Below are 12,151 nucleotides of genomic sequence, written 5' to 3'. Positions count from 1 at the left end.
TTGCACAATCTGTACTTAGACAACTAGAGAACAATTCCCTGGGGAATAAGGTTTTTTTTTATCACATTTATTTTCTTCCCCATGGGAACCCATAAATTATTTCAGTTCATGTCTCAGCATCGCTTTGCTGGTCTCGAGTTCAGTGTGGATGTGTAAAAACACATGAAGTCATTTTTGCTTCAGGAAAACATTAAGCTCCACTACATGTCTGCTTGATGGTTCATCACTTCACTAGTTAGTTGGTTGAATAATATGAGACCATAATACTCTTAATAAAAATGTGTACGTTTAGCCAGTTGGGTTTCAGGGTCCAAGTATGCGTCCTGCTGTCCTGCTGCTTTGTTGTATCTAATTGGCGACAGTCATGCTTTTCCTGCCATGACGAATCAAACCGTGTGAGGAGAAAAGGGACTGCTAAGTTAAATAGCTTAGCAGCTGTGCAACGCACTGAATATTTCAACCCCCCCCCCCCCCCCCCCCCCCCACTCATCTCAGTGAGGGGAAACACAGGTGTTGTTACTTATTTTGGCTGATTTGACTTCTTCTTAGAACCAGATGAATAGGCTGGGTGTGATTAGCATATATTTAACTGCAACGTTCATTTTGGACATCTTTATATTTGTTAGTATGTGAGGTTTGGTGACACAGATGGTTGACATTGCCTTACATTGCATTTCAAGTATTAAATTAAAGAATTAAAGCCAGAATATGTGTGCAGGGCCTGTGCTACAAAGAGTATAACCCTAACCTACTAGCTACCCATTTTGATCATTTTTATCACACTGAGGAAATGATTATATCAGATTAAAGCTATTTTTTTAGCATCTCAGATTTAAAATGTGACAATATTTGGAATTCTATTAAGTAACAATAAAGTGTAAAGTAAGTTCAAAGTAAGCTTAATTTTCCATCCATTCACTTCTGCTTAAGATCTGTCATCCTTCTGTAGTATGGGATTAAAAAACCACAGCGCATGTATTCTGATTTATGCCATAAATGGCATTTTATATGTAACTATACACTACAACACAAATTTCAGTGAACACCAGGGGAATTTATTTAATTGATGTGGAAGTGTACACGTCACCTATAGCCCCCAGCTGAAGTACATACCTTCTTCAGACGATATGACATGTTGTCCCAGACAGTCCACAGTCGCTGATTTTTATCACTGGTTTAACAACAGAACACGTCATTCCTCTGTGATAACTCAGTCAGCATCAACATTGTGGACATTGTGTTCAGTGGAGTAGTTTTCTCAGGAACTAGTCTCATTTACCAGTGTACTACTTCAAATTAACATACTGTAAAGGTGGTGGCTGTGGCTCAGGAAACAGAACAGGTTTTCTACTAATTGGAAGGATGGTGGTTCGATCACTGGTTGTTCCAGTCTGTGTACCAAAGTATCCATGGACCTGATACTGAAACTCAAGTATTCACTGGAGTAGTGAATGGGAAAGCACTTCCACATAGCAAAAAAGTGCTTAGTTGACATGGTGTATAAGCGTTATATAAGAACCAGTCCATTTCCCACAATAGGGTAATACTAAAAAAGAATAATAAATAAGAACTATTTCCTGTTCAGTCGGATTATATTGTAATACATTTTATAAAAAGAGGATAAAACAGCTTGTTTAAGCAACACTAATGATGAATATGTTTCATTACATTATTTGTTAGTTTTAAGTTCCTCTTTATTGCACAAGATTTTATTTTATTTTTTAAAGAAATGTTGTCTTCCCACTATCTGTTTTTCTAGCGTTTTGTGTCAACTGTATAACAGGTTTGAATACAACTACAGACGACATACGGGTACTTCCTGTGAAAAAAAAAAGTTAATGTGGGAGCTGTAATGGTTTCAGATTGGTGCTTCAGACACAGCAGTTGCCTGGGGGTGTTGCCACTATGACAAATTTACGACTGTGTAAGAGCTTCAGAGCTCGTTCTCTAGAATCACATGACCATCACTACCAGAGAATTTCTCCCGAGCAGCACGCCAAGCCAGCGTGCTTTTAATAGAACTCTACAGAAGGTCAGGCTGGTTTCAGCTGCCATTCAAGACTGAAATATGCCACGGTCTTTTTAGACAGAAATACATTTTAATGTGTTAACTGCAGTTGTAATTATCAGACAATCAATGGCACATACCAACATGGACCACGGGTTTACTTTGGAAATTATTGTCTCATTTCTTTGTTGCTAAATATATTCGTGGTGATGGCAAAGGTTATGTTCCACACTCTGTATTAACTGTGCTAAAATGAATAAAACCAGAAAATTCAAATATAACATCTACAAACATTCCTTTTGACTGTTTTTGAATATTTGAAGGATTAAAGCCGGTTTCTGAATATTTTACACGTTCCCAGTCTAGTCATGCAGTTTTCTCCAAGATATTAAATTGCATTTCTAAGCAGTGGATGAACAGTGACATGATATCACATCAGTATTATTATTAAAAGTAGTAGTAGTATTAAGAGAAAAACTAAAACAGGGTTCTGTACATATACCACAGAGCACACATCACCTCAGTCACCCTTCATCTCTCTGACATCTCTGCACTCAGCTCCAGAGGCAGCGAGAAAACAGCAAAGTGCTGTTGAAGCAAGCAAAGTAGGAGCTGTAATTATGCTGCACATTGAGGTTATTGCACATTCCTGGTCATTTATCAAGTAGCTGGCTGCAATTGTGTATGTGTTCCTTGCTGTAGTCGCTCTTGATATTATGTAGCAGTATACACTGTAAGAGATGGTGTGGCCGTTTTTTCGTGTGGGTGGAAAAAAGCATCTTTTATCTTGCAATACATTCAAATATTTTTTTCATAAACATTTATCCAAGCGGGGATGCGATGGGCCTCAACCCTATCCTGGCTGCAAGGTTCCCCGGTGCAGGACCCGGGTCACAAAGAGAACACAAAGAGAGGGGTAGACGACAACTGATGAATCCGAATCATCTGATGGGGATATATTTAAGTCTCACTTCCTCAATGTTGATGTTCCTACTGACTTTGTATGTGTGTTTTTTCCCCCTTCTGATCTGATTAACTATGCATTAAAAAAATAGAGGTAGCAAAATACAGAACTGATCATAAATCATTGTTAATAATGCCAGGAAGGAAATAGATATGACTGTTGGTTACATAGCAGCAATGCTTGTGTTTAGGCCCATTTAAATCCTTTGTCAGCCGAGACAGCCTTCCTTTCCAAAGGAAAGATGGCCCCGGAGCTCAGGATGTGTTGCGCTCATAAATAACCAGCGCAAACAGAACTGCACAAGAAAGTCGATCTAATCTCTCGTGTTTGGGAGAATGGCTCACATCTTTCCTGTTTTGTTTTCAATCCTGCAGCCCTGTAGTACGGCTTGCTGACGCAAAACTGTTGTCTTAGAGCAGAAACGTTTCAGACACGCCGTGGTAAAACTTAAGAACTGACTGTTCTTAAGCGGGCTAGCGGCTTTCCACATTATTTCACGACTGACATCATATGAAACAGTGAATACGTCACCTCTCTGAATTTCTCTGTACTAAACTAAACCTCGCGTGTTGACTTATTTATACATTTGTGCGCAGGGTGTTGAGCATTTCTGAGAACCAGACAGAGAACACGAACACTCATCAGATCCATTCGTGTTATAAGCAGACTGCGGCATCATTATGTCTGTGCATGTGCGAGCGTGTTAAGTCACACCAACACCTACAAAGAATCCAGTGAGTCACGCAAGAATAAAGGACGCAGTCTGTACTTCTCTAGAAGACTAGATTGTTATACAGTTCTGGAGTATTTTGTGTGTGGCAGCTTCTCAGTTAGAGGAAGAAATACTCTTAGGAAATAACACTCAGAAATAACTTTTTTGTTTGAAGTTCAAACCAAGCATGCTGTCTTCTGGGGAAGCTAATCTTTTAAAAGAGAAAGTATAACGCCTTTTATATCTTTGTGTTTAATACATCAAAAAAGAAAAGAAAAAAATAGCGTCAGATATAGAGCTGTGGTTTCCCATCTCGGTTAAAGGTGGCGCTTGGTAAACTCTAAGTGGAAATCATGAGTAGAAATCTTGTGACCTGAATTATGTGGCAAGAAAACTAAACTACATGTGTATGTAACCCTAAGTTAAAGATCCAGGCGTGTCATGTCAGCTTTGTGTCCACCACAACTCCCCATCCACACACAGGCAAAGTAAAATAAAACAATGAGATGTCAGTTTTTAGAAAAAATATCACTCTTTATTATAAATTAGTGAAACGTTTGTACACATATAAATAAGTGCAAAGTTGTATCAGTCTGCTTGCTTCGTCAAACTTCTCAATTATCTTCAAGCATCCCCAGCAAGTGGTTGGGCTGGCAAAAATACATCTTTATGAAAGACGGCGCATACAAGCGCACACACACAAAAAAGATCAACCATTTCATTTTAGCTCATGGTTTTAAGGAAAATGATGTTGACATTCATTTGAATGCAGTAATGATCCTGCCTGTGCCACAAATACTAAGACACCGTTCAGCCAATAAAAGGGTGTCTTTGTATTTGCTTAACTTGGCAGTGGTGCTCCTTTCTCAAGTAAAATCTCTGAGGATTCAGTCTTGTTGACCTTCCAACAAACTGTGGTCTTGTTCTGGCAAAATTTGGCGTAAACATGTTCTATAAATCAAAAATATAAATGTCCACATTTTCCATTCTTTATACATCCCACACAAGCTGTTGCACAAATAAACCCAGAAAACCAATCAGTGTCCATTTATTTGTACTCTGGCTTTTTCCATTTATCGTCTGTGGATTTCCAGCGAACACTAGACCAGAAATCCCAGGATGCTAACACATCCAAGATTCTCATCCAGTAACAAAGCCAGTCCAGCTGTAATTGGTGGATCATTTTCTAAGGCTGATGTGTGAGCTAAACAGCCTCACAGTACACTGGTTAGCAGCAGCAGCGGTGGCAGAGGGAACCTATGTGTCACTGCACTGTAGACAGCTGGCTGTGAACCTCACTTCGGTTTTTACTAAGTTTCACGTCATCGGTGAGGCAGACGAAGATAGTGCCACCAGATCACAGCAGTGCTCTCGTTCTCTTGGCCCTCTTTGTGGATTGGTCCTCAATCCAGTGTCTTTTTAAATGTCTTTTTTGAGAACAACACACATCTTGTCAGTACACATGTGGTCCCCCTTCACAAGCTCAGTCCTGGGCTCGATTCTGTCGACTCTACTGCTTCATTACTCCTCAAATGCAGCTCCCGACTGTGTATAGGTGCTCTGAAACCAACCAGGTTTTTTCCATTACACTCTTAACACAGGGATCAGTCAAATGCCACTAGATAGGAGCGTCATACTCCTGGAGGAAGTCCTTCAAATTATGAGGAAGTTGGTCTCTTTTGGAAGAAATGTTCAAATGTCCATTGACGGTTTTCCTGCACAGGTGCTGCAAAGTGGACATGCAGCAGGAGAGAGGTCGGATGAGCTCCAGAGGGATCTTCTGCCCACTGCAGTAAATGTAGTAGATATTCCCACTTTGAATGTTCCCTTTATTCTGAGCCATGTAGAAATGAACCAGCTTGAGAACGCAGTCAAAGTGGGGAACAGACTGAACGTTCTTAGGGTCAGTTTGCAGGTAAAAAGAGTTTGAATCATATTGGATGCGAAGGTTCTTGGTGCCTGAGGCCGTTTTGACACTGAGAGTGAAAAGGTGTCGGTGGTCAGCGCTGTCACGGATCAGAAACGTGCCCACTTTCTCGGACGCCAGCATGGCATTGGCCTCCTTGCCGGTGATGGTGCTCCAGTAGAAGCCACTCTCCTGGAGCTTTTGAAAAGTGGACAGGACCATCTGATACTGAGTTTTCGAGGTGAAAGTTTTGTAATGGTAAGACAGCCGCATTTTGGAGTCCAAGGGGCTGCTACTCATCGCGGAGTCAAACTTGCTGTGAGTTACCATGGCGCTATGCCCGCTTTCTTGGCAGCTTGAGGAGCACCGGGTGCCGCACAGACGAAAGAAGAGGTGAGGTGGAGAGGGTTGTTTGAGTAGGCAAGAAGCGGTCTGTTTTCAGCCTTTGCCTGAATGAAACACCTGAAGTAAAGAAAGAAGAGGCTTGGGTTAAAACTCAGTTTTGATCACACAGACATTAAAATTCTGATTTAAACTTTAACTACAAATTCAACTTGAATACTCTTAAAACTCCCAGAGGCACTACTGGAAACTTTTTTTTCCTTCCATAACTGTATGTCATGTTTAAAACTTTGGGGCTACCCAGCCTTACTCTGCTCTCCCTGTTTGACTAATATCCTTCAGCTAACTTCCAGCCGTTTCGGGGAAACTTTGTGTATGAGTGTGTATGTGCGTATGTGTGTGTGTAATCTGCCCTCGGGATTGAGGCACCACGGTCAGTTCCAGTAAAGACAGCATAATATTCATTGCGCAATTTACATGCCACGGTCGGCTTCTCTAAACTGTTTGCCTCAGTTAGTTAAACACCCTTGACATGAATTATACATTCTGGTTATATAATAAGGATTTTATGCTACAGAGAGAGAGTGCAAAAATGAGAAAAGAGACTGGTCCGTACCTGTGATGTTTCTCCAAAGTCGCTCTTTTAAGTTAAATCCAAAAGCTTGCTCAGATAGTGAGTTGTCCTGCCTCCTTTTGGGTGCTTGAGAAAAAACTTCAAAGTTTTTTTTTGTCTTGCCTTTTCTTTTTGGCAGGTTAGTAAAGAGCCTTCTCTGTGCGTAACAAGCTGAGTGCGCCTCTCAGAGAGCGGTGAACCTTTTTATACAGACGAGGCTGAGTCTTCAGACCCCGCCCCCTCACTTCCAGTAAAGCTGCTCTCCTGGCAGATTGACAGGAAGCGTGTGTTTATTTTTTTTAAAGGATTCCTGCTATGAGAAGCGCACTGCCCCCCTCCCCCCGCTGCTGTTCCTCCAAATGAAGTTAGTGAGGAGTTCCAAGCAGTCCTCCTGCACCTTTGTGTTTTTGTTCACACAAAACTTTTAACTTCATTGTAGATTTCGAGCCTCGATGCTTATTGACGCCGACCATAAATCTATATTTGGCTATGTAGTCATTTTTTTCCTATTAAAAGTTCCTCTTTTAGTGATTAGCGTGAGGTAATGATTCAGCTGCGACGCTTTGTGCAATCGGTTTCTGAGAAATTCATAGTAACAGAGGGTTGAATGCTCATCGCTGCCTTCCCATAGAGGGCGACAGATTTTGGCAAACTTGATTTTATTTCTCAACCGGCAACAGCTGGTTTCCAAGGGCAGCGGGTTATTGTTTACTTCTTGTCGTCAGATGGTTTAACAGTTTTCCCGTTTGCGTTTGTGCACTTTTAATGAGCGCCCTGAGATATTTGAGCGCTCTCTTATAAACCTTGATATGCTTTAATGTGACGCGGTGATCATTTGTAAGGTATTTATTATGTCTTGAAGCTACACCTGCATAGTTTGTATAATATTGGACATCAAATAGAGCAGTTTAAGTCCTATGTTAAGCTCTTTATACACGTATTAATACCAGTTTCCATTTTGCTTCTCTACAGAGACTGTGCTGCTGTTTTTCAGCTGAAAAAGTGCCTTTGCAATTGTTTATTTGCCCCCTTTTTGGTGGGTACACATGAATAAAAACGGGTGTAAAGGCAGATTATAAAATAAATGTTTAAAATATGTTTTTAGAGACACTTTGAATGGGTGTTATAAGCCAGTTTGTAGAACTGTTAAACAAGGACTTTTTTAAAAAAATTCATCAGAAGTCAGTTGTTCAGTTGTGGAAATGCCTATCTTTGGTAAATTGTGACTGATAGAGTGCTCACACTGTCCACCTCATCTTGTTCCCTGTTGACTCAGCTATGACCATCAGCTTCAGCTGGTTGTTCTGCTGTAGATTAACCCCAGGCTGTTTTTTCATGTCAGGATCTGTATACAGCTTACTCATTAATGCTGAGATCTATTAGGCAGGGCCATGGAATCGTACAGGAATTTGACATTTCTCAACACAAACTGGAATCCATAGAAATAAAGAGAAAAAAACCCAAATTTTTTTCTGTTTTTTTAACAAACTTCAGGACAAGAGGGGGAGCTTGAGGGAAATAGAGTGACGCCAGAGTGCCTGATGGCCTTTGTTAAAGACCAGCTGTGTCCACAGAGGTGAGTCAGGTGCTGTCTAATACAGGCAAGCAGGATGGGAGAGGATCACTAGGATAGCCCTGTAACAGCGTGCTTGTTTCCAGAAAAACTATGGTGTCATCAATGTAAAGTATTAATTTGGTATTCAAAGGCTCCCCAGGGTCCATACTAGGAATGACTGGAACAAAAATGAACTAGTAAGCTGACTGAAGCTGGGAAAAAGAACCTGCCTTCCCAGTGCTCAACAGGAACAATTATGCACACTATTATGGGATGCTGACTTGGCTGTTTAATGTGTGTACTGTAATTTTACAGGTCGATTACAATAAACTGAGGCTGTGCATACATTTGTCAGTCAAGGTGGCAGGCGAACCAAGTGACCTGTAGCTGAGGCAGCTTTCTTCCCTGTTGCTGTAGCACACTGTGGGACTCCGGTTAAACATCTGTGGCTGGAAGGTTTGGCAATGACACATTTGGTTTTTTAGGCTAAGTGTGTGTGTGCATGTGTGTGTGCCATTCCCTGGCGTATATTTATAGTAGTCTTAGCGAATGAAAATACTACACCAAAAATGAGCATTTGTTCATATTTAAAGGTTCGAATGCATGAGCTACTGACAAACAAATACATCGACAACAACCAAATTTTCTGTGTAGTTCTTCTTAGAATTAGTTCTAAGTGGATTAGACAAGGCATCACATGGCAGCGGATGCTAGCTTTTAGCTATAAACCACTGGTTAGGGAGAAAAAAAGAGACAGCTGTTTAGGTTTTCCCAGACTGACTCGGAAATTTACCCTAGCTCGTGGTTCCCGTAAACCCACTGGGTATGAGGGCAAAATAGCAGACCTATCAACTGGAAAGGGCGGCGAAAAGCAAAAAAATATTATTCAACAAAATATTTTGGAGCTGCTTTTCTTTTTTTCTTTTTGTGTTTGCACAGCTGAATGCACTGATCCTGAATTCCAGTTGAGTCAACAATACTGGTAACAGCGTTTTTCTTTTGTTTTTTCCTTTTAAAATCCTATTATGCACAGAAGAGCCAGAATAAAATCGTTATTTCCTAATGCGCTAACTTACACAGACATTGTATTTCACGAAAGGAAGGACTGTAAAAGGAAATCTCAAAAGTTCCCGTAGAACTGCTAGACACTGATGAACTAAGGTAATCTGGTAGATTCCTGGTATGCCTGTCAGTCTAAAATGTGCTAGTCTTTATAATGAATGAACAATGGCACTTTGTGTCTCTACCTGCCTATTTCCCCTGTTTCTATTTGTCCACTTACCGCCATTTGGAACTAAATTACTGTAAAACTTCCTTTTTTTGATTGGGCAGGGCAACTTCTGTGTTATTACCAATCATTCAGTAATGATTTCCTGGTAACTTTTTCAGTGTCTTTCTTACAGTGTCGCTATCAATGTCGGTCTTTGTGCTTCTGTAAATTATGGGAAGTCTTATGCATGACCACCGCAGCTGAGAATGCCACAAAAACCCAGATGGCAACACTGTTTTTCACAAGCTACTCTTCTGCTTCTTCTTCTTCTTCTTCTTCTTCTTCAAATTTATATGTCCTTGTATATGTTGATGAAAACATATCCATGTATTTTGTGTTTACTGTAACCATTGTGGAGTTGTCTTTCACGACATACGAGGTTAGTCCGGGAAACACTTGGGAATATTCTGTTCATGCGCACTACGAATACCATTCATCACTCTGATTGCGCAACTCTTCTGTTGCAGATGTGTTCCTGTATTTTGACAGAGACGAGTGCTTTCTTATTAATATTTACTCTTTCCTATTAATGAGAACTGACGACACTACATGAGAAGTAAAACGGTTTTTTTCAGGAAAAAGAAAGAAATTCAAAATAAAATTCCAAAACCGAAAACACACCCTCCATTCAAAGCTCACAGACAATCAGACTGTGCAGATTTTTTTCTCTTTTATTGAATATGCATACTGCCACATAGTTGACTGTATTTCTCTGTGCACGGGTGATTAAACGTGCAGGTTTTTTTTTTTATAAATGGTTGATTCCCACTTGATGATCTGTAAAGTTGTGAAAGCTGGCACTGACATTGGGTGTCACGTTTTGGCAAAGGCAGCATTCCTCGCTTAGTATCACATGGTGTCTATTTATGAATGTCATAGCTGCCTTCTGGGAAGGGCTAAAAGCAGAACGTAGCGCTATTAATTTACTCTTCACACTAAAACTATCATTGCAATGTTTGACAGCACTACCATGGGAGATAAACACAACTCTTTAATCATGTTATGCACCCAGTGCATAGATTATTATCTCTGGACAAAGTGTTAATGTTAGGCTTATTAAATTGCTGGGAAAGCTTCATGAATAAATTATTTTCGATTAACGACTGCAAGCAAACGACCAGCAAACTTATCCAGTCCAAGCAGTGTTGCAATATTTACATTACAACACACTATGGTCCATTTCTGTATAAATGCCAATTATTCTTCTTCCTTCTAGATGAGGAAGTGGAAGTGGAATATACTTGCATTTGCATGTTCACTGTTGGCCTTGAGATCATTTTTCCAGACGCGGGTTTGTTTTCATATTTGCCATCATCATGAGACAAAGGGAGGAGTGCTGTTTTGATCAGTTCAATCTGAAATATGCAAATAGTCATTTTAGAAAATTTCCAGTAAGGATGGAGCTCCTACAAGATTCCTGACATCTTTAAATCATATAAGTCATACAAATCTTAGACCCCCTGGGATTAGTGGCTTTTTCTGACACTGACGTGCATAATAAGCGAAAATTGATTCAGGAAGAGTTGGCTCTGCGATTGTGTGATTCATTCACTCTGATTACTGTCAAAATTAAGGAGGAAAGGGAAAGAAAAGGAACAAATGGCATCAAGAGTTGTCGCCTAGATCCACATAATTTTCCACAGAAAGTGGCTTCGGGTTGGATGTTTTTTGTAGGTACAAGTGAAGCTTTCTCACAACTGATCCATACCAGTACATCCCATTCTTCACTTCAAACAATAACAGGCCAAACATGCCGAATCTAATGCAACTAAAATGCATTTATTGTTAAAGAATAGTTTCAATATTTTGGGAAATATCCTTATTTATTTCTAGCCAGGACTTAGTTTGCGTAGCAGGCCCTGAATATGCGGCTACATAATGAAATTCCTGGCTCTGTCCAAAAGTAACAAACTCTGTGTACCAATGCCTGTAAAGTTCACTAATGAACCCATTCTATTTTGTTTGCTTAATCCATCTAAAAACCAGAGTGTAACAAGAGCACTTTTCTTTTTAGTGGCCTAAAAGTCTGGCACACAACCACACCATGAAATGAAAAATTTGGGTTTTTAGATATCAGTTTTTGTCATTATGTTAAGTTAGGCGGTGGCAACATATTGAGTCGTATAAATCATCCAGCTCTCAGCTGCGGGAGAATATCTGTGTTTTCCACTGATTTCATTCAGATAACTTAATGCATGAGTGATGCACAGCTAATACACAACCTGAAAAAAAAACAAAACAAAAACATCACATTGGGTTTCACAATCTGCACCTCCTTGATCACTGCATAAGTATGTTAGGGCATACAACCGTGCACAGACCATGAGCTGTCTCTGAAGAATGCACACGTGGCGCGTTCCTTGAAATGGCCGGTGTCCAGATGTGATGGGTTGCCTCAAAACATTCAGATCGGTGCAGATAATATGATTGATGTGACGCTGTCCGCCTATCTTGGCTCATCTGCCTCTGCCGCCACCATTCTTTTATCAGTATCGAATGCTTGGGGACAGAGGGAGCTAATGACATAATCGGGATCTTCAAAATGGACTTTGATTCCCACAAATCCCAGAAATAGCTGGCTGATGTCATTCAGGCAGCTGGTAATAAATCTGTCTGCGCCATAATAGCAGGTTTGCTGAGGGATACTGTTAACCGAGAACACCTTGTTTAAATGCACTCAACTGAGGGGACGTGCTGCCAAAACACGCATGATCGCCCTTGTGTTGCGAGGAACACACACATACGTGCATGCAGACATTTATTATATGCAGATGCTAGAAT

At 40.4% G+C, this 12,151-nt stretch overlaps 1 protein-coding gene and 1 long non-coding RNA gene across 2 annotated transcripts; one reads left to right on the top strand and one right to left on the bottom strand.

Moving 5' to 3' along the window:
* Window positions 1-4,193: 4,193 nt before the first annotated feature.
* On the bottom strand, window positions 4,194-6,735 carry LOC146711461 (suppressor of cytokine signaling 3-like). The gene is made up of 2 exons (XM_085454312.1): window positions 6,549-6,735; window positions 4,194-6,052 (listed from the first exon to the last, which is right to left on the bottom strand). Exon 2 carries the CDS (start codon window positions 5,918-5,920, stop codon window positions 5,303-5,305), a length of 618 nt encoding a protein of 205 aa, XP_085310438.1. The 5' UTR covers window positions 5,921-6,052; window positions 6,549-6,735; the 3' UTR covers window positions 4,194-5,302.
* A 545-nt stretch (window positions 6,736-7,280) lies between these two features.
* Window positions 7,281-8,550, top strand: LOC146711460 (uncharacterized). Its single transcript, XR_014920292.1, has 3 exons — window positions 7,281-7,387; window positions 8,040-8,121; window positions 8,416-8,550. It is a non-coding gene; the product is annotated as an uncharacterized LOC146711460 (long non-coding RNA).
* Window positions 8,551-12,151: the final 3,601 nt, after the last annotated feature.

Source organism: Copadichromis virginalis, linkage group LG4 (genome assembly GCF_057382275.1).
Source record: "Copadichromis virginalis isolate Kocher_CV1m ecotype Utaka linkage group LG4, C_Virginalis_male_GT1.1, whole genome shotgun sequence".
NCBI classification, from domain to species: Eukaryota; Metazoa; Chordata; class Actinopteri; order Cichliformes; family Cichlidae; genus Copadichromis; species Copadichromis virginalis.
This window is presented reverse-complemented; position numbering and strand designations above follow the sequence as displayed.